Source organism: Chenopodium quinoa, unplaced genomic scaffold (assembly GCF_001683475.1).
Source record: "Chenopodium quinoa cultivar QQ74 unplaced genomic scaffold, ASM168347v1, whole genome shotgun sequence".
Classification (NCBI taxonomy): domain Eukaryota; kingdom Viridiplantae; phylum Streptophyta; class Magnoliopsida; order Caryophyllales; family Amaranthaceae; genus Chenopodium; species Chenopodium quinoa.
The window spans coordinates 135,893-156,040 of record NW_018742903.1 but is presented as its reverse complement, the minus strand read 5'-3'; the positions used below and the strand labels follow the sequence as shown (position 1 = coordinate 156,040).

Here is a 20,148-nt window from a genome sequence, read left to right as displayed (position 1 = left end):
GATGCTCGATCAATCACATGGATATGCATGAATGATGCATGAACGAACTATTAACCTACTTTGAAGTTCAAGTATAGAACTTTCGGATATATGAGTGGATTCCTTTGACATTAGTGGAATACTGATTCATTCAATGATTGATTTAACTGTGGTACATCCAAACGTCATTTCGTAAAAGGAGACTATAAAGGTGTTTCCTGGTTACTTCAAAAGTTGAGTGGAGCTTTGGTAACTGCAAGATTGGAATGAGTCTACCTATTTAATTAGGGAATGTGTCATGGTCTCTTAAAGAGGGAGAATTCGGAAATGTGTGGCTGCGCTCAAATGTATTACTCAATAATCATTTGATTTTTTTAATTCTAACTCAGGTTTCAAGAAACGATTTGTAGACTAATATGATCTCGACATGAGATGCAATCATATTATCAAATCGACACATATTGACTTAAGGAATTTGAACATTGCACACTTATCTCAGACAAGTGGGAGATTGAAGGTTTTATGTCTTCTTCAAGTGCAATTACTAGATGTATATGATGGATCAGATTATGGAGATAATTAAGTTCGTTTTTTTAGGTCATCATTATATCATAGCTAGAGGTAATAACGATCTTTGGGCTAGTAAAATAGGCCAAAACCCAATTGAACGGATCCTATAAAGTCACACAAAGGGCCTAGATTGAGCATAAGAGGAAGAGGCCCATGTTGGGCCTCATCCCCTAGGTGGCCGGCCATGTAGAGTAGGTTAGAGGGTTTTGGGCTTTGCTCCCAATCTAATTATAATATGATTATAAATAGACTAGGTGCCTAGGGTTTCAGATACACAATTTTTTTGTTAATCAAACCCGAGTTAGCAAACACGAAACCAACCCCTCAAACTCTCTCTCTCTCTCACGGCCCTCTCCCCTCCTTGCGCCAGTATGTGTGTTCGGTGGTGATGGTTGTTCACGGTGATGTCGGTTGTCCATAAAAGTGGTGATCGTGGTGTTTCCCCTTCACTCGACCAATATAGTATTGGTGGACGGCTCATTCGAATCCCGTGGACTAAGTAGAAGAGCAACGCTTGGGGCTCTATTCTCTCCCTAATTGTCAATCAAACTGCTACGTGGAGATCACGCTTCAAAGGTATAATTATGTGATTCTTGTGTGTTATGAATGCGATCTTGTTTTAAATGCATATGAATATGATTCATGAAATTCCGCTTAGAGTACCTAAATCCCTACAGAATAGTGGTAAAAGGTCAAATATGTCAATTATTCGGACATAGAGGGAGTAAAAAATTTACAAGATATTTCCACATCGCTTAATATAAGTTAATAAATCTAAACCAAATTATCTAGTTTGGGTTAAAATTAGATATGAAGCACAAATTAGGCCCCGTTTAATTCACCTTACAAAATAATATTCATTGAAAATAATTCAGTTCAGTAAAAATAATTTCAGCTAAGTAAAAATAAGTAATATTAAAAAGAAATATAAAGTAAAAATAGTTTAAGTTTAACAAAAATAATTTCAATTCAATAAAAATAAGGAAAATTAAACAAGAACAAACCAACCTTTGCTCCATTCTCCTAAAATGCACCAACCTATTAAATTTACCCAAAATAAACCAAGTTTGTTCTCTAAGTAAACCCAAATAATTTGTGACCTGAACAATCGGTTATTTTTTTCCTTTTCCTTTATTTTCCCTTTAATTATCTTTATTTTATTAAAAAATTAACAAAATTAAAAAATTAAAAAAAAAAACTCAGACCACCGCCAGCCCCTCCTCCCCCCACCGCACTGCCAGCCAATCCCACCCCCTTGCCGGCGGCCGGCGTCTAACCCACCCCCCTCGGCGTTGGCGACCCCACCCCCTCCCTTTCCTCCTCTTCCCGCACCCAAAATCGCTGAAACCATCCTAAATGGATAAAATCGAAACCCTGAAACCCGTTATACTTGTTTTCGGGGTGGTTATATAGGGCTAGATGCGGCGTTTTGGGTAAGGGGACGAGGATGGGGGTCAAATCGAGGTGGGGGAATAGGAGAGGGCCATTTCGGGTTGTGAAAAGGGGGGTAGGGGTGGTGTCGGGGCAGCAGGAATAGGAAAGGGGATGGCTGGCTGCCGTGGGTGGGGAAGGGAGAGGGGTTGAGGTCGCCAACGTCGGGGGAATGGGTTGGGCGCCGGTTGCCAGCAGGGGAGGGGGGCTAGCAGTGGTGGAGGAATGGGAGGGTTTTTTTTTAAAAAAAAAATTATTTGATTTAAAAATAAAAATACAAACACCCTGCGTTTTTTTTAAATACATCACTTCCCTTTTATGGGTGTGTTTTTTTAAATACATCACTTCTATTTTTAGTAACTTTATACTATATTTTATCATTCCTCTCTCTTACTTTAAACCCTACTCAAATTATTTTATCATTTTCTCTCTCCATTGGTCTCCACTTAAATAATAAAAATATCTACTCTCACATACTTTCTTTTGCATGGTCTCCATCTTACTTTTATTATAATAAGTTATTCACCCACTCATAAATATTATATTACTCTCTTAAAACTCCGCGCATCATCAAGTGATACATTTAAAAAAAACGGAGGGAGTAATTTTTTTTATTATCAAAAAAAAATTTGTAATAAAAAAATAACCAATGAGAACATGACACGTGAATTGCAACCTGGTATAACAGGTCAAGTGACCTGCAAGAGTTGATATGGGAGAAAAAAAATACAAACTTGAGTTTATTTTGAAAAGATTTAAAAATGGGTGCATTTTAGAAGAACAAAACAAATATTAGTACGTTTTTCCTAAAAATATTTGCAATTTAGTAAAAATAAGATGAAGTGAATAGGGCTTAACACTTTTGTTACTAGAAGAAACAACACTCTTGATCCCTCAACTTGAAGCTACAGGTTACATCACTAAGATCGAGAATATGCCACCACAGCAACATCTCATACATTCCACGATCTTATTTTCCTCCTTCCCTTTTCCTTTTTCTCAAGCAACCAATTTTATTTTTTTTTATTTTTTTTATTTTTTTGAGGAAAGCAACCAAAATTATTAATGTAAAATAAAATACGAGGAAAAAAAAAAAAAAACTCCTTTTTATTTATTATTAAACAAAAACAACAACAACAAAAAAATAAAAAAAATTAATACAGTAACACTTGTAATGTATAAATTAAAAAAAATAAAAAATCTGAAAGCATAGCTTTCCTTGTTTCCCCCCCCCCCCTCCATCTTTGTGCGTCATACATACACCTTACACTGTCTCCGATCAATCAGCATCACAATTTCTACATTCCCCCTTTTTTCTCTCTCCTCTTCAATGCTCCTTTCTCTCTCTTCACCGTCAATTCCTCCCTTCCTCCGCCGTCAATGACCTGACTCCCTCCATTGTTTCCGGCGACCTCGTCGAGATCCCACCTCCCTCCCGCCATTTCTCCTCCCCTTCAATTCACCCCTTAAACCTTGGATTTCGACTTGGGTCGTTGAATTCATTGCCCCTTTCCGTATTTGGTAAGGGTTTCAAAAGTCGGAATTTTGACGACTTGTGATTCGAGTTTGAGTCGGTTTACTGTTGAATCGATTTTGGATTGTTGTTGTTTTGAATTTGATTGAGCGGTTAAAATTAGGTCGTGATTTTTGATGATTACGAAAATTGGTAGGTGTTTGTTGTCATTATTATTATTATTCTATAAAGTTAACTCCATTTGACCCTTCTAATTGAAAGGGTCAAATTTTGGAGGAATTAGGTTTTTTGATTCCTTATTCTTATGGGAAGTTTGAATTGGGAGTGACATTGAATTGGGAAATTGTTTGACGGGTTTTATTGCTATAAATGAATTGGGGTTTTGTTTTGTTATGTTAGATGTGTTACAGTACAAGTAATTTGTGATTAACACGAAAAAAAACAAGGAAATTTCTCTGAATATGGAAGGGAAGATTAAGAAAGATAATGATGCGAAGAGATGTGAGGGTTGTAATCCTGTGAAGAAACCGGGGCCGGTTTCGATGGATCATGTTTTGTTGGCTCTTCAAGAAACTGAGGATGAAAGGGAGCTCCGGATTCGTAGTTTGTTCAGTTTTTTTGATAAATCGAGTACCGGGTTTTTGGATAATGTTCAGATTGAAACTGGACTGTCTGCGCTGCAGATTCCGTCTGATTATAAGTATGCTAGGGATCTTTTGCATGTTTGTGATGCTAATAAAGATGGGCGGGTTGATTATGAGGAGTTTCGGAGGTATATGGATGATAAGGAGCTCGAATTGTATCGGATTTTTCAGACTATTGATGTGGAGCATAATGGGTGTATCTTGCCGGAAGAGCTCTATGATGCACTTCTCAAAGCAGGTAAACTAACATGTTTATCTCATTGTACTTGTTTAATTATGTTCCTTTTATCTGATATTATTGTGCATAATTCGAAATGGGCATTGTGCTCCAAACATAGACAATCAAAAGACTATTTGTAAACTCATTACGATTATGTTTCACTTATCAGGCATCATCTTGGTGTACATTATGTTTTCTCTGTTTTGATGTCTAGTATACTGGTCTTACGGTTCTGTTTTGCTTGGCCATTTGTCGTTTTTGGTATTAATTAGTATGTATCTATTTAATAGGTTTTTCTTGTTAGTTGGTATCTTAATTAGTGATTGTTATAATGTCGGTACAAGGTTTATGCATGAGGTCTGGGGCTGAAAGTTGATATGTTAGGTTTGAGTTTTGTTTATATGATGTAACTGCGATGGAAAAAATTCTCTTGTCTCAGCCAACTCTTGAAAAGTGGAGCATGTTCTTTTGAAAAGAATTTTTATTCCTTGTCACTGTCATCAATTGCTGAATTCAATAATCTATTAAATTGACTATTAAATAGCTTCATGGAATTGTTCCATACTTGCAATTTCTCAAATGTAATGGATTACTTAAAAATTTATGACATTGATTTTTAAGAAATTCATTTCTTAGTTGGGGAGTTCTTGTGACGAAGATCAATCATCTATGGCTCACCTTCATAGTTTTTGGTTGTAGGGTGGTTTATGTACATTTTGGATTAGCTTCATGGAGTTTCCATGCTTAGAATTAGATTTCTTAAGTGTTTGACGATGGTTAACTTAAAAATAATAATGTGAAATATTACTTTTGAAATTTTGTTGACGATTTGCAGAGTTATTGTTTGTAGGGTCAACTTGTTTTTAGATTTCTCTCTTTTTTTTTAATTGTGGTTGATTCATTTTGAACTCTTGAGGTCTCTGTAAAAAATGCAAGATGTCCGTGGTTAGTATCATGCTTCAATAATTATGTCTGGTGTTGAACTGTTGAAAGTTGAATTTTACATTTATTTTTATCCAATAGCAGTTAAGTGTACATGAGCATTAATAACCTGATCTGGCATAGTGGGTATGCTACTAATTTCCTTCATTAAGGCACAGCAACTTATGCAGTTTACTCAACTGAGTAGCTTACGTTATTTGATAACTGAAGAGGGAGAGAGAGAGAGAGAGAGAGAGAGAGGGTAGTCCTTGGGTTTTAGAAAAGTCTACAAGTGACTATAGTATTGTGGATGGGAAGAGTCGCTTATGCTATGAGTTTTAGATATGGGTACATATGATAGGCTGATAGCATCTGAAATGCCATGTTCCCGTGTCTCTAAAAAATTGTGCACATGATATAAGTATTCATATTTGTATATATTTTGTATATGTTTGTCTCCAACAAATACTCTCATAATTGCATTTCCAATTTAACCTCAGAACAAATGCCACATGTTTGACGAGAAACAAAAAAGAATCATATGAAATTCAAAAGGATAAAGCTGAAGTAGTTACTTTGAATGTTACAAAAAGAATTAAAGAACGTTATGACTGAGCTCCTAAGTGAAATCTTGTCAAATAGCTTACCACCACCTATTATGCTCTAGTGTTACCTAATTCGCTAGTATGAGATTCGGTATGGATTTGGGATTTGATGCCTAATTAAATTGGGCCAAAAATTATCAAATTTATCACTTAACACCAATGCCTAACTTTACCATTGTCCAATGTCCATATTACCATGTGTCCATATCTACTGCAGATCAAGTTACCATAATTTGGAGGACGTCAACTTGCATTTTTTCTTGCTCAATTTACCCCTAGATTATAGAAGACTTTTGCATGACTTTTGTTTTAACTAGGGCGGCTAGCTTGCGTGAAGCGTGCGCCATAGCTAGTCATGTTTGGAGAGCTTTTTCGATTTGGCTTATGTTACAACTTTAGTTGTTAATAACATTAATGAAGTTAAATATGTAAACAAATATTTTTAACGGTATAAATATCCGCACATTATTTTTAAGAATTAAAAAAAAACAATTACATTAATGAGGGCAAATAAGTAAATAAATATTTTAAAGGGTATAATGTCCAAACACTATTCATAAGAGTTATTTCCAGGGACATAGCAGGATTTTAAATCCACTGGGGCCAATCGACCAAAAAATTTAAAAGCAAAAATATATATTCAAAGTATACTTCAAAAACCAATATTCCGATTCCACTTAGTATTAAGTAACTTTAAAAACAATTCTATTTTAATTGTACCCTATGAACTTTCAAACTAGCGAATTCATCAATCAAAGAGTCTAACTCATATTTTTTTGCAAGCATCTTGCCAATTGCCATTTTCCGTGCAAATTATACATAACATAATGACATGCTCTATTGCTGTATACTACTGTAATAAATGTACAGCACCTACTACTACTAGTAGTTTATAAATTTCAACATTATCAATTTGTCATTGCTGTTAAACCTTACAAGATTATCATCAAGTATGTCTAGAATTACCCAAAAAAATAGAAAATTAGTTGTATAAGCAGTTAAGCATAATTAAAGACTTAAAAAAAAGGGCAAGTCATGAATCAAACAAATTCCTCACAAAATTTATAAAAAAGTCACATACATCATACTAAAACAATAACTGTGAATGAAACTAGTTAAAATAAAGGAAGAATCAAAGAAAACATACCAATTCAATTAAGGTGAATTTCTAGGGTTGAAATTGTAATCCTCTTGATAATTGGTTTTGAATATAGAAAATTGAATTTTGATATCTTATAGAGGTGTTGATTCAAGAAAGTGAAAAAAATAAAAGAGGAATTGAAGAAAGTTTAAGCAAATTAGTGGGGAAAAAAAAATTTAAAAAAAAAAGAAGAAGAAGACGAAGCATCAAGTATGAACTAACGACATTGAACTATTGAAGAGTCTAGAAAGTGGAAAAAGATAGTGGTAATTTGTTTATTTTTAATGTTTTCTATAAAACATTAGTAATAAAAAATAAAAAATAAAACACGTTTTTGACCTTATGATTACTCGAACCTGCCACCCTTGTGTAAAAATTACAATCACTTACCAGTGAACCAAGAGCATGATATGTAATAAAAGGGAGTTCAATAGTATATAATCTTAAAGTTTAAAGGGGGCCATATTAAAAAAAAAATGGGCTGAGGGATTGAGCGGCCCCTGCCAGCCCCCCCCCCCCCCATCCAGCTCCACCCTTGGTTATTTCAAACTTTTTAAAAGAAGATAGGGATGTAATTATTTTCCGGTACATAGGCTAACTTGTTTGCTAGTGCTTGTTAAAATCTTCAACTGTTTCTCCTCTTTTCCCTGTTTTATATTATTTACCCATCAATAAGTGGTTAATGATGATGTTCAACTGTAAATTAAGTTGTTGGGTTTAGACCTCATGTTAATGTTGGGGTGTCTAACGACCAACACTAAGAAGATTACTTAAGGCAACATATCTTATAAGATTCAATTTGCACCAGCCCTTGAGTATGCCTTTATGGAAAGGGAACAAAAATGTAGAACCATTTCTTGCAGCATAATTTGGTTTAACTGGTTTCACTTGCATTCAAAGATCTTGAGGAATATGCTACATGAGAATAATGCTGATTGCTAAGATGAGATGATACCATGATTTGCAGAGAAATCTATTTATTTTATTTTGTTTATTTATTTTTTTATTTTTTTGGGGGAGATGTAGAAATCAAATGTACCTCCAGTTTTGTATGGGATCAATGCTATTTTGGAGTGGTGCTGCTATAGCAAAGCATGCAACTTGGACTGGATTGGTTCATTTGGTTTTCTTAAATATATACACACCATAGAATCAGCTCATTAGTATTACAATGAACCACTATTACCTATTCTATTCATAGCTTACCTTTTGAGAATACATGTAAAGCTGAAATCATATTAGCTAGTACTAGTAGCCGTTGCCTTGGTCATGGCACAGCTTGGTCCCCCCCCCCTCTCTTCTTTTTGCCCCCTGTTTCTATTGCTCTATGTTTGGATAGCAATTATGAAAGGAAAGGTAGGGAAGGGAAGTATAAAGAAGGGTAAGGAAATAAAGGGGAGGGAGAGTGTGAGCTTCTATTTTCTTTCCAATATTGGAAAGATTTGGTTTATTAAAGAAGAAGGAAAATGAATCAAATTCCCTCCTTTCCCGTCCTTCCATATGCTATCCAAATAAGGGATGATAATTCCCTCCTTTTCTCTTCTCTTTCTTTCCTTCCATTTATCTCTATTTAAACTTGGTGTTAGGGTGCTTAAGATCTGCAGACTTAGCGCTAAAGCAAATTCCGAGTTTTCGCGGGAAGAAGTATGGGTGCCATATAATGTGAGAAACTGATAGATGTAGAGATCTCATATGGCATCTGGTGTTTTCATTGAAATTTACATATGGAGTATAAATCCTTATATCCATTCAAATTAACAAAACTTTTGATTAAGCTTTGGCTGGAAATCTTATGTACTCATGATTTTGTGTTTTTAAATTAAGTACATGGAGAAAGAGTGGGGGACAGCTTTTCACTGCTCCTTCTTAGCTCATTTTCTAGCTTCTTTTAACCTTCAGGTCAGAGTGGTATGTTATTCTCATCATCTGCTTATGTTTTTTTTTTTTTTTTTTTTTTTCAAAATCTTTGCTGTAAACAGGTATTGAGTTACAATTACAGTGAAGTGCATTTTCTGCCAGGAGTTTGTGTTGTTTTATAAGCTTTTCCCATCTTTTTGCATTGAGTTGACTAAAGATAAATCACTAATTTATTGGAAGTATAATCCAATATCTGTAAATTAAAGCCAGTATACTATGGGAGCATATTCAACCTACTTGTGATAGTTTGGGTCATACGAGTAGTCGTAGAGTACATATCATCTTGAAGAGGTTTCCGTGTGTAATGTCATGTCTGTACATCTAGTATAAGGTTAAAACAATTCAGATAAGAGTTAACATTTTGAAGCTCCTAGATTTAATTTCCGTTTAAGTTTATGGTGTTTGCTGCTTCTTTGGTTTATTATTTGTTCATTTATTCCTTGAGCTGTAAATTGTGTTTGTTTGCTGTTCATCCTATAAGCCACAGCAGTCTTTCTTATGTAGGGATCGAGATCAATGATGAGGAACTTGCTCTGTTTGTTGAGCGTGTGGATAAGGATAATGATGGTGTTATAACCTTTGAAGAATGGCGAGACTTCCTTTTACTTTATCCTCATGAAGTAACAATTGCAAATATCTATCATTACTGGGAAAGGGTCTGCCTTGTTGATATTGGCGAACAAACTGTTATACCAGAGGGAGTCAGCAAGCATGTTCATGCTGGCAGATATTTAATTGCAGGAGGTATTGCAGGTGCTGCGTCCCGTACCGCTACTGCTCCTTTGGATCGTTTGAAAGTTGTTTTACAAGTTCAGACAAAGGATGCTCGTATTATGCCAGAAGTAAGGAAAATATGGAAAGAAGGGAAAATTCCTGCATTTTTTCGAGGTAATGGATTAAATGTTGTGAAAGTGGCACCTGAAAGCGCTATCAGATTTTACACATATGAATTGCTTAAAGGAGTCATAATGGATGCTAGAGGAGGAGAAAAGGCCGATATTGGTGGTATGGGTCGCCTTGTTGCTGGTGGTTTAGCTGGCGCTGTTGCACAGACCACAATTTATCCAATTGATCTTGTGAAGACGCGGTTGCAGACATTTGAATGTCTGGATGGAAAAGTTCCTAGAATAGGTACATTAGCAAAAGATATATGGGTGAAAGAAGGGTTACGAGCTTTCTACAAGGGCCTTGTCCCATCTCTCCTGGGAATCGTTCCTTATGCTGGCATTGATCTTGCTGCTTATGAAACACTGAAGGATTTGGCTAAAATACATATTCTCCAAGATAGTGGTAAGCTGTTAGTTAGTTGCTTAAAGTATTTACTTATTTTGTTAGTTCATACTTCAAATTGAACCTTTAATAATCTCTGTAGAACCTGGACCTCTTGTGCAATTGGGTTGTGGAACTATATCTGGTGCTGTGGGAGCAACTTGTGTCTACCCATTGCAAGTTGTCAGGACAAGGTAAGTATCTGATTTCTATTGCCAAACCTTTTCAATATATGAAATGGTTATTATTTGTTAGTTTGGATATACATGTTATAATGTTATTAGAAATTTAGAATGTATTATCTAATGTTGTAAATCTTGTAATGTTATTAGAATGGTTCGGTGAATAAAAAGGAAGTGAAGGAGAGTTAAAAGAGGAGGATTTAGCTGCCATACCTTACCCCCTTGGCCCTTTTTCCCCTAGGATGATTATCATCTTAATTTATGGATGTTCATTTTGTTTTACTTCTAAATTTTGTAACAATGTCATATTTCAGCCCTTTATATGATCCCATTTGATGCCTAGTTACCAGTCTTTCGGATCCAAATAGAAGTTCTAATAAACCCTAATGTGATTCCTGTTTACAGAATGCAAGCTAGCCAGTCAAAAGCTGGGATGTCTGAGGTTTTCTGGACCACTTTTCAGAAGGAAAGATTAAGAGGATTTTACAAAGGATTGTTTCCCAACCTTTTAAAAGTGATTCCATCTGCAAGTATTACTTATCTGGTCTATGAGGCCATGAAGAAGCGGCTGGAGCTTGAATAAGATATAGCTTTGCTAGATGTTTTCCCTTGACATGGCTAACAAATCGGTATGATATTGGCTATACTGATGCTTCAATACATGGATGACCAAGAATAATGGTTCTTATTGAGTTGATATATGATTGTTTCAATTAAATACATACCCCAAAGTCCCTTCTAGATTTCGTGGTAGAATTGTGTATTAGCGATTTGAATATCTCCGTGCTCAGTTAATGTGTCATCATGATCGTTGTATGATCAGCAGTATAATAGAAACAGCTGATAACCAATTTTGTAGTCACTTGAGGAAGTCTGCGCTCATAAGAACAGCAAGTGTATTCCACTCCCTTTGAATTCGCACTGCTTTATAGACAGCTTTTATGCCTCCTCTTAAGCCCTTGTTGCTTGCAGGCCATAATAGTTAATCATCATACCTTTTACTTGTTTGGTTCACATAGGAATTAATTTCCCATTAACGTTTTTTTTTTTTTTAATGGGTTACTTTCCTTGTGAAATTCCATGGAAATGATTTCCCTTGTTTGGTAGGCGCAGACATTTACATTGCTAAAAATTGACACTGGAATTATGACTTACCAAGGGGAGGGTGGGTAACAGGGTAAGCAATTACCGTGTCCCATTAGGGATTTGTTTGATCTCTTATTATCCTTTAAAAAAAGACTTCAAAGAAGTGTCAGAGAACAAAAAATCCAATGATGGGAGCTTCCTATCAAAAGTAGGAAGACATACGCCTATACAGAGCAATCTTGAAGCTCTCCTTTCATGTGTGTGCTCTTCTACCTTTCTCCGATTAGGAGTTTAATTAAGCTTATATTATCCTCTAAAAAATACTTCAAAGTGATGTTAGAGAACAAAGAATCCAACGATGGGAGTTTCCTATCAAAAGCGGGAAGACATATGCCTATACAAAGTAATCTCGAGGCTCTCCCCTCGTGTGTGCATTTCTATTTTTCTACCAAATAAAACGGCGACTAAGTTACTCGCATAATCATAATTTCTTTAGATGCAAAACAAAGATAAAAGTAGCATCCCTTTAATAGCATTGGATAAACTTAGCAAACCTAAAAAAGTTGGGAAATTCTCTGCCTTAATAGCTTGAGTTTTCAAGAATTCTAACAACTTTTGTTGGTATTGAATTGTGCTTAAATAGACCATTTTAGTACCAAAATACTTATTTATTAGTACCAACAAACGCAATAAACTTTGTTGGTACCGGAAGACTTCTTTGTTGGTATTGTGATGGTACCATTGAAGCACAACTTAAAATCAACGGACATTATTAGAGTCATTGAAATCTCAAGCTATTAGAGGCTAAGAAATCGTTAATGTTGGTGGAGTAGAGCTTTGCTGAACAATGTTGCTTAACAAAGGCTTTATGGAAAAAATAGGTTGGAAAATAATCTCGGATCCAAATGTTTATGGGTAAATGTCATAAGAGAAAACTCCTTAACATTTCATCCTTTTTTTTTATTAAAATTCCAAATCAAAAGATTTTTATATATGGTGGAGAATCCTAACTCAAAAGGAGAACTTAAGAAAGAGTTTTTGTTGGAAGTTAGGATGGAAAGGGTAATTTATTCTAGATTGATAACCACGGTACCAATAAAAATGCACTCAAATTACAACTAATTGACTCATGTAGTCATGTCTAACCAATTTAGATACTCGAGTCTCCAGGTTTATTCCTTCCAAGCAAGCTTTGGGACCAAAAAAAAAAAAAAAAAAAAACTCTCTCTTTTTGTAAATATAAACTATTATTGTAGCCCAGGTCATGAGTTCTCTTAGTCCAAAACAGGGTCGTCTTAGTGATTATGGGGCCCTGTTCTAAAATAAAATTGGGCCCTTAATAATTTAAAAATTATACTTGTACATATTTTAATCAGTCATCTATTACTTATTGTAGGTGTCGCTCGAAGTGCGCCTACGTGGAGCATACGTGAATAAGCTTGGCAATCATAGGAAGTTGGATTTGATATATAACGATAGGGACAAAAAGTAAGGAGCCGCCAACAAATTTTTAAGGAACTTGTAGATCGTTCATGGATCATTAAAGGCAACCACGAAAAGTGACAAAACAGAAGGCAACAACAATTTAATCTATGAAGGATACACCCCATTCACAATCCATGAGATTACTAACTCCATAGTGATCCTGAACCATTTCCGGATATTCAAGGATGATGGTATGAATTGAGTCATGAACCCAATGTCACCCGTATTGTCTTCTACTCGATTCTTATAGCGACATATATTAATTGCAACCCAAAAGACATACAAACAAGATTCAATTCGCTCCAAACTAATTAACCTAAGTCAGTTGATCTGAATATTTAATGCACACATAAATCTAATTATTGTGATCACTTGAATTTAGCAACAAGATTAATAAGAACCTACACCAGTTGTCCAAATTATCTTATTAGGCGTGATCTTCAATTACATATTCATTCCCAATTAAACATGCAATATAGGTGATCAAAATAATAATACGGAGTATAATCAAATATATTAAATAACCATGCATAAAAATATTGGAAGCAACTAGATAATAATTAGATAACGAATTAAAATCATCCTAAACATGATACTAACTAATTATTAATAAAATCCTAGGCATTATACTAACAAGAATATTATAACCCCTAAACATGATACTAATAATTAAAAATAAGAATGCTAAGCATGATGCTAGCAATAACAAATATTGTATAATTTATTTAACAAAGGAATAATTAAATCTACTTACTTTGATTGCGAAACCTTGCAACTACAACATGAATAAACTGTTAGTAACCTTCAATAAAATATATAAATCGAAAGAATTAAATTAACATAAATAAAACAAATTAAACAAGGTTTATGATCAACCTTTCACGCCGTGGACCGTCGGTAGAGTTTTGGGTGAAGTATTGATGTCTAAGAGCACTTGAAGGAGGAATTTTGAAAGATTAGAAGTATGGGAGATTAAAAAAATCAAAGTATTAAGGAGAATATGATCACAAAAACAATGCCCGTAACCCACGAAAGGCCACGACATTTATAGAAAAAGAACGGGAAAAAAGATAAAAAAAAAAAAAAAAAAAATTGCATCGTCTAAATCAGAAAAACCATCGCACCAGGTCAGTTTCTATTGCGTGACGACATAGAAACGTCGCTGAGCGACAAGATCTGGCATCACGCGACAAAACTGTCGCCACGCGCTAGATTAGAATCCTTGTTTTATTTAAATCAGTCATTTACACGTTCTGATTATGAAAATTTATTTGTTTAAAACGGATTTTGAACGCGTTTAAGATTTTTAGAAGTTAGTTTCAAGTTCAAATTGCTTTGTGGATTGACGATTTTTAGAAATTGTTTTGGAAAATAAAAATAAGGATTAAAATAAATGGATTGGGCTTAAGATTAAAATAAACACGGGCTAGAAAATTTAAATTAAATGGATTTAGATATAAAATCAAGTACTCCTTTATTTCAATACTAAAGCCGAACCAAATGGCAATGAAAGATTTTTCCTCATCATCGGATTTTGGTCGGGGAGACATTGTTAGGTGTCTACACTTACATCACATTAATATTATTTGCAATAAACACGTCAATACGTCACCAATAACACCAACATTAACATTATATTAGTATCTTTAACATTATTATTTACATTAGACACATCACTAACAGGTTCAACCTTCACACACACACACACACACACACACACACACAAAATTGCATATTTACTTTTTTCGGGAAATTCTACATGGTGGCCTCATGAATTTAGCTTTTCTACGTTGAAGACGAACTTTTTTCCAACTCTCTTAAGTGGCACCAAGGTTTAGAAAAATTAACCATAGTGCTCTTTTTTAGGTTTATGACCAACTTTTTTTAGTTAAAATGGTTACCTTTGAGTTTTTTGTATTAAAAAATTATTTAAATTATATTTTAAAATAATAAAATAAAAAAAAAAAAAAACAAAAAAATTCCCAGCCACCCCACAAACCCTAACTTTGCCGGAATCCGGCCAACCACCAACTCTCGACCACCACCGACAAGTTGCGAAACCACCACTGGCAAGTAGCGAAACCAGCACCACCAATGACCTCCTTAAACCGCCGCCATCACCCACGAAAACCCACTCCCACAAACTTTGAAATCGCCACCATTCTTACCGCCTAACTCGAAACCACCACCGCCTAACTCGAAAAATCGACTCACACAAACCCAGATGCACCACCGCCCACTTGCGAACTCAAATCTGATGACACAGACGAACGACGATGAAGATTTTGATTTGCTGAGCCGATTTTGATTAGGTGGAATTGGTGGGGTTTGGGTGGTGGTACAGGCTTTCGGTGGGATGGTTCGATTTGGTGCATGCATTGTGGTTGTTTGAATTGGTGGGGTTTCATTGTTAGAGAAGATGGTGTTGGTTGTGGTGAGTTTTGGGATGGTTGACTAGAGGGCGAAGGTGAGTCGTAGGTGGTGGTTTCACTTGGAGGTCGGGAGTTGGCTGGGAGGTGGTTTCGGTGGTCGAGGGTTGGCTGGGAGGTGGTTTCGGTGGTCGGGAGTTGGTGACTGGCCGAATTCCGGCAAGGTTAGGGTTTGTGGGGTGGCTGGGAATTTTTGGAATTTTTTTTTCTTTTTTTTTTTACTTTTTTTTTTTATTTTTTTTTTAATTTTATTATTTTAAAATATAATTTAAATAATTTTTTAATAAAAAAAATCAAAGGTTAACCATTTTAACTAAAAGTCATAAACCTAAAAAAGGGCACTATGATTAATTTTTCTAAACCTTGGTGCCACATAAGAGAGTTGGAAAAAAGTTCGAGCTGAATTTATGAGGTCACCGTGTAGAATTTTCCATCTTTTCTCCATGAAATTTAAAAACTTATATATAGTATATTTAGAAAAACAAAAAAAAAAAATAAAGAAATTAATTGACATTGTTAAACAAGAAAATTACTTTACCATAAATCAAACAAAGGATGAGCAAAGCAAGCACTGTCTACAAAATGATCAAAGTCACTCAAATTAGCAATTCACAAAGGAATTTGAGTACATGACAATATGAGTTTTGTATTATATATATATAGAACTGAGATTATGTGAGAATTAAGGTGAATGATGAGAACTAAGAACTAATCTGAACCCTTGATTCATTTGATCCAACGGCTGAGATGTTGTCCGCGTTTTTAACTTAGTAATGACATTTTGGTAAATTATTGAATTATACCCAAACATATCCACCGTTCTGATTCACTTTCTCTCTCTTCTTCATGCTTTCTCTCTCTTCCTCCAAATTCTCTGTGATCTAAGGCGATTTTCTTGGGTTCGCTCACGATTTCTTCGCTTTTGTTCATCAAATTCTAGCGTGTTTCTGTTAAGGTACGCAAATTTCGATCTATTAGTATGTTGATTGCTCGCTTCAGTTTAAGTTTGCTCGATTTGGTTTCGATTAATTCGAGTTTGAATTTAGGGTTTTTGCTATTTTTAATTTCATTTGATTAATTAGTGTTTTTGCATTTTATAATCAGATTAAATAGTCGAAATTTGGGGGTTTTTTGCTAGTTTTTGTTTGATTTATTTGTGAATTTTGATTGTTGCATGTGCTGTAATTGCAATTTTTTGTTGTGTTCTTTCATGATTTACTGCCCAGATTATAAAATTCAATTTTAGTAACTAGGAATTCGATTGGAATTATTGTATCTCTGGTTAATTTATTTCTTATTTGCTTTAATCTATTGCACACTAAGCGTTTGATGAAATGTCTGACTAGCTTAATGGAATGAATGTTATGCTATGTTGCTAGCTTAGGTGTGATAATCAACATTACAATTAATTTGAACAACTGTGATTAGCCTAGTTGTTTGCCCAAATTGTAACTAGTTTTGCATAGTTGTTTTGGTATTGTTTTTAAGATATTTTGATTTACTTTTGAATTTTTTCTATTTACTTTTGAATTCGCCTAACATTCACAGGGCATGAATTGTGAGTTGTTGAGCCTAGATTAATACATCTATACTGCTAGGCATCCTAGACAAGGGTGTGTGTAGTTTTGTGGCTGTTTGAGCTTGGCATTACGAGGGTGTGTGTAGTTATGTGGTTGTATGGGCTGGGCATCCTTGCAAGGGTATGTATAATTGTGTGGCTAACTAGACGGGGCTTTCATTCATACCAAAAAGAATAGTATATTACAATTAGATGTTATGTGTCCTGGACTCTTTTAGTTTTCTGTGCATATGCTACGGTAATAAAAATGACAATGGGAAGAGAAAGACTAGTGGAAGAAAAAAAAAACAGAGAGAGAGTACACTATTCTGCCTCCTTTTAATTCCACTGAGAACTATTACCTGGTAGCTGAAATTCCATTCCAGTGATTGCACTACACTCAATACAAATGCCTGCACCACCAGTGGTACTCCTTAAAGTGCAATTTGCTCTGTAACCTTGAATTTCTCAAGATATAGTAGTCTTCATTCTATTAAGAAGGTTTAACTGGATCAGGAAGAATTAGTTGATGGATATACATGGTTTCAAATCTAGCACCATTTGTCATTCTATTTTATATATATTAGCTTTTAGTTTTAGTTTTTTTATTTTTATAATTAGTTTGGAATACTTTGAATGGCCTTGAATTCCTTGATTGCTTGTGTGTGATGAGGATGATGGTGATGAGGCAAAATTAGATGATAGTGTGGACTATTATTGACGTTCCACTGTCTGCAAGCTTCCAAACTCCACCAGTTGTTTCCGGGGAGTTGAAGCAGCATTCCTAGTGTCATTAGAATAAACAGAATAAGTGCAAGTAGTACAACCAGCACCAGTCCCTAATCTGCCATTTTTCTTCTATGCCTCGGTAATTTCCCTGTTATATTAGTTGTGTGGCTGTTTGGGTGTGTGTGTGTAGTGAGCGGTGTGAGGCTGGGAGGCTGTGAGCACATGAAAACACATATGGATAGGACTCTCCTAAATTAAGGAAACAAATGCTACCTTTAAATGCTTTTTTTATTTACTTTTGAGTATTTTTTTCTTACTTTTTGAGTTTTTTTATTTACTTTTGAGTTATTTAGCTTTACTTTGAATGGATAAACAAATAATCAAGGTTATAAGTTTTGAATTTCTTTCTGGTGGATTAGTATCGTATGTATGTAGGTCTATTAGTCTAGCTATTTGAGTTATTTGAAATGATCCAAAGTTCTAAACCCCTCGTGATGATTGTACTACGTATACTGTATAAATGTTTTGATTTACTTCTGATGTTTTTCCATTTACTTTTGAGGTTTTTTTTTTAAAAAAAAAAATGTATGAAATAAACACTAGCCTACTAGCTCAACCGGTAGAGCATTGTGCAATTGCACAAAAGATGTGGGTTCAAATCCCACATAGGTTCATTTGTGTAATCTACATATTAGACTTCGCATTAAAGTTTAATTTATTTGTATAACTAGATTTCTTTTTTTCTTTTGTTTACTTTCGATATAGTTTTATTTACTTTAAATTTGAAAACCTCTACATTGAACTCAATATATTTGTTTCTTATAACTTGACTCATCTTGTAAGGCTATGAAAATCAATGACTCGGTGTTTTTGTGATATAACAAGGTTTCCGTAGTCATTTATCATTTCAAGCTAAATTATTATTCGTATACTTTAGAGCTAATGTGATTTACTTTTTAGTTCTTTTTTTATTTACTTTTAAGCTATTTTGAATAACTTTATAGTGTTTTTATATGCAGTTCTAGAGAACCTATGAATCGAACCTACACCTCTATGCATCCGCATCGTGCTTTACCACTTGAGCTAAAAGGTTTACTTTAAAGACCTTTTTATTCACTTTTTATTCTTTTTTATGTACTTTTAGAGACAACGGATGTATTTCTCGTCTTGTTTTTTTTTTTTTTTTTTCTGTTGACAGAACACAGTAGCAGATTTTATTAAGGAATGCTAGCAGAATCTAGCATAACAACATCTATTACACAAGGAGGAGCCTCCTCAATCCATACTCTCTACTAGCATGAGTAAATTTAAACTATACACCCACTGCGAGAAGGCAGCCCTCAGCATCGTGCAATACATCAGTACAACACCAAGCCCCACACCACACCTGGAAACATAGCAGCATTAGTGTTGACTCTAACATTGCACAAACCCGGCTTCACCCAGCAATTACGAGAAGGGAATCTCTACCCACAAGCCTTACTCCCCACTGCCCCCTTATACTCCTTACTGCCCCTTTATACATCTTGTAACTATCTTTGAGCTATGTGCTGATCTGACATGCTGTCATGCTTAAGCAGTCAGTGGCATTGAAATCTACACAGCTTCTATTTTGAGCTACTAGAGCATCACACTTCACACTACATGCTTAGTATGAGCAATATAATTTTTCCTTAAACATAACCTGCCCATGTACCACAAATGGCTACACTTGCACAATCAACAACACAACCATCAACTACCCCTGTCAGAGCTACATTCAGTGGACTCTAATTATGATCTTGTTGTGAATTGAACCTTTTAAAATCAATGCACTAGAACATAAGTTGCATATCCATCTTCAAAAAAACTACATTTGTACTGCTGTCATATTGCCGATATTGACATATTTTGATTACCTTTTAGTTACTTATATTTACTTTTGTGGTAATTTGAATAACTTTAAGATGTGTTATATTTACTTTTAGAGATAACCTATATAGGATTCGAACCTACACCTCTATGCATTTGCATAGTGCTCTACCACTTGAGCTAATAGGTTTATAAGTCTTTTTTCACTTTAGATTCTTTTTAGCACCTGAGAAAACATTTCTTGAAAGAGAAAAGATCTGCAACATTGAATCATTCATGCAGAAGCGCCCTTGAATATCACCATCAAAGTGATTATCCAAGAGGACAAGATCCTCATGGTTCTTTAATTTTCAAGTTAAGAGCTTGAGAGATCCTGAGTGGTTATTTCTTGATAAGTTTAGCTTTTGCAGAAGACTTAACTTATGAGGGGATGGCACCACTTAATCTATTTTCGAGCAGATTCAAGTAATTCAATTCTTGCAAACTTCCCAACTCTGTAGGAAGAGTACCAGAAAAAATATTGCTGGCAAAAACTGATGCAGGTACATCTCCTTAGAGCATATTGTTGGAGGTTGCAAAAAATAGTTGGCTTTTCACATTCACTAATAATCTCTCTTGGAATTGGACTCGTAAGAGCGCTCTGTTGCAAATAAAGAG

At 34.9% G+C, this 20,148-nt stretch overlaps 1 protein-coding gene and 1 long non-coding RNA gene across 2 annotated transcripts; both read left to right on the top strand.

Moving 5' to 3' along the window:
- The first annotated feature begins 3,149 nt into the window (after positions 1-3,149).
- Positions 3,150-11,354, top strand: LOC110727178 (calcium-binding mitochondrial carrier protein SCaMC-1-like). The gene is made up of 4 exons (XM_021906730.1): positions 3,150-4,336; positions 9,407-10,192; positions 10,275-10,365; positions 10,759-11,354. Exons 1-4 carry the CDS (start codon positions 3,916-3,918, stop codon positions 10,934-10,936), a joined length of 1,476 nt encoding a protein of 491 aa, XP_021762422.1. The 5' UTR covers positions 3,150-3,915; the 3' UTR covers positions 10,937-11,354.
- A 4,624-nt stretch (positions 11,355-15,978) lies between these two features.
- LOC110727176 lies at positions 15,979-19,526 on the top strand. The gene is made up of 3 exons (XR_002512495.1): positions 15,979-16,308; positions 18,660-18,730; positions 18,839-19,526. It is a non-coding gene; the product is annotated as an uncharacterized LOC110727176 (long non-coding RNA).
- The last annotated feature ends 622 nt before the right edge of the window (positions 19,527-20,148 follow it).

Bases quoted from the DNA above. Each gene is read 5' to 3' on its own strand.
- LOC110727178 (XM_021906730.1), top strand. From the start codon at position 3,916: ATGGAAGGGAAGATTAAGAAAGATAATGATGCGAAGAGATGTGAGGGT. The intron at 10,193-10,274 runs GTAAGCTGTTAG...TAATCTCTGTAG, and splicing joins ACATATTCTCCAAGATAGTG to AACCTGGACCTCTTGTGCAA. The intron at 10,366-10,758 runs GTAAGTATCTGA...TCCTGTTTACAG, and splicing joins TTGCAAGTTGTCAGGACAAG to AATGCAAGCTAGCCAGTCAA.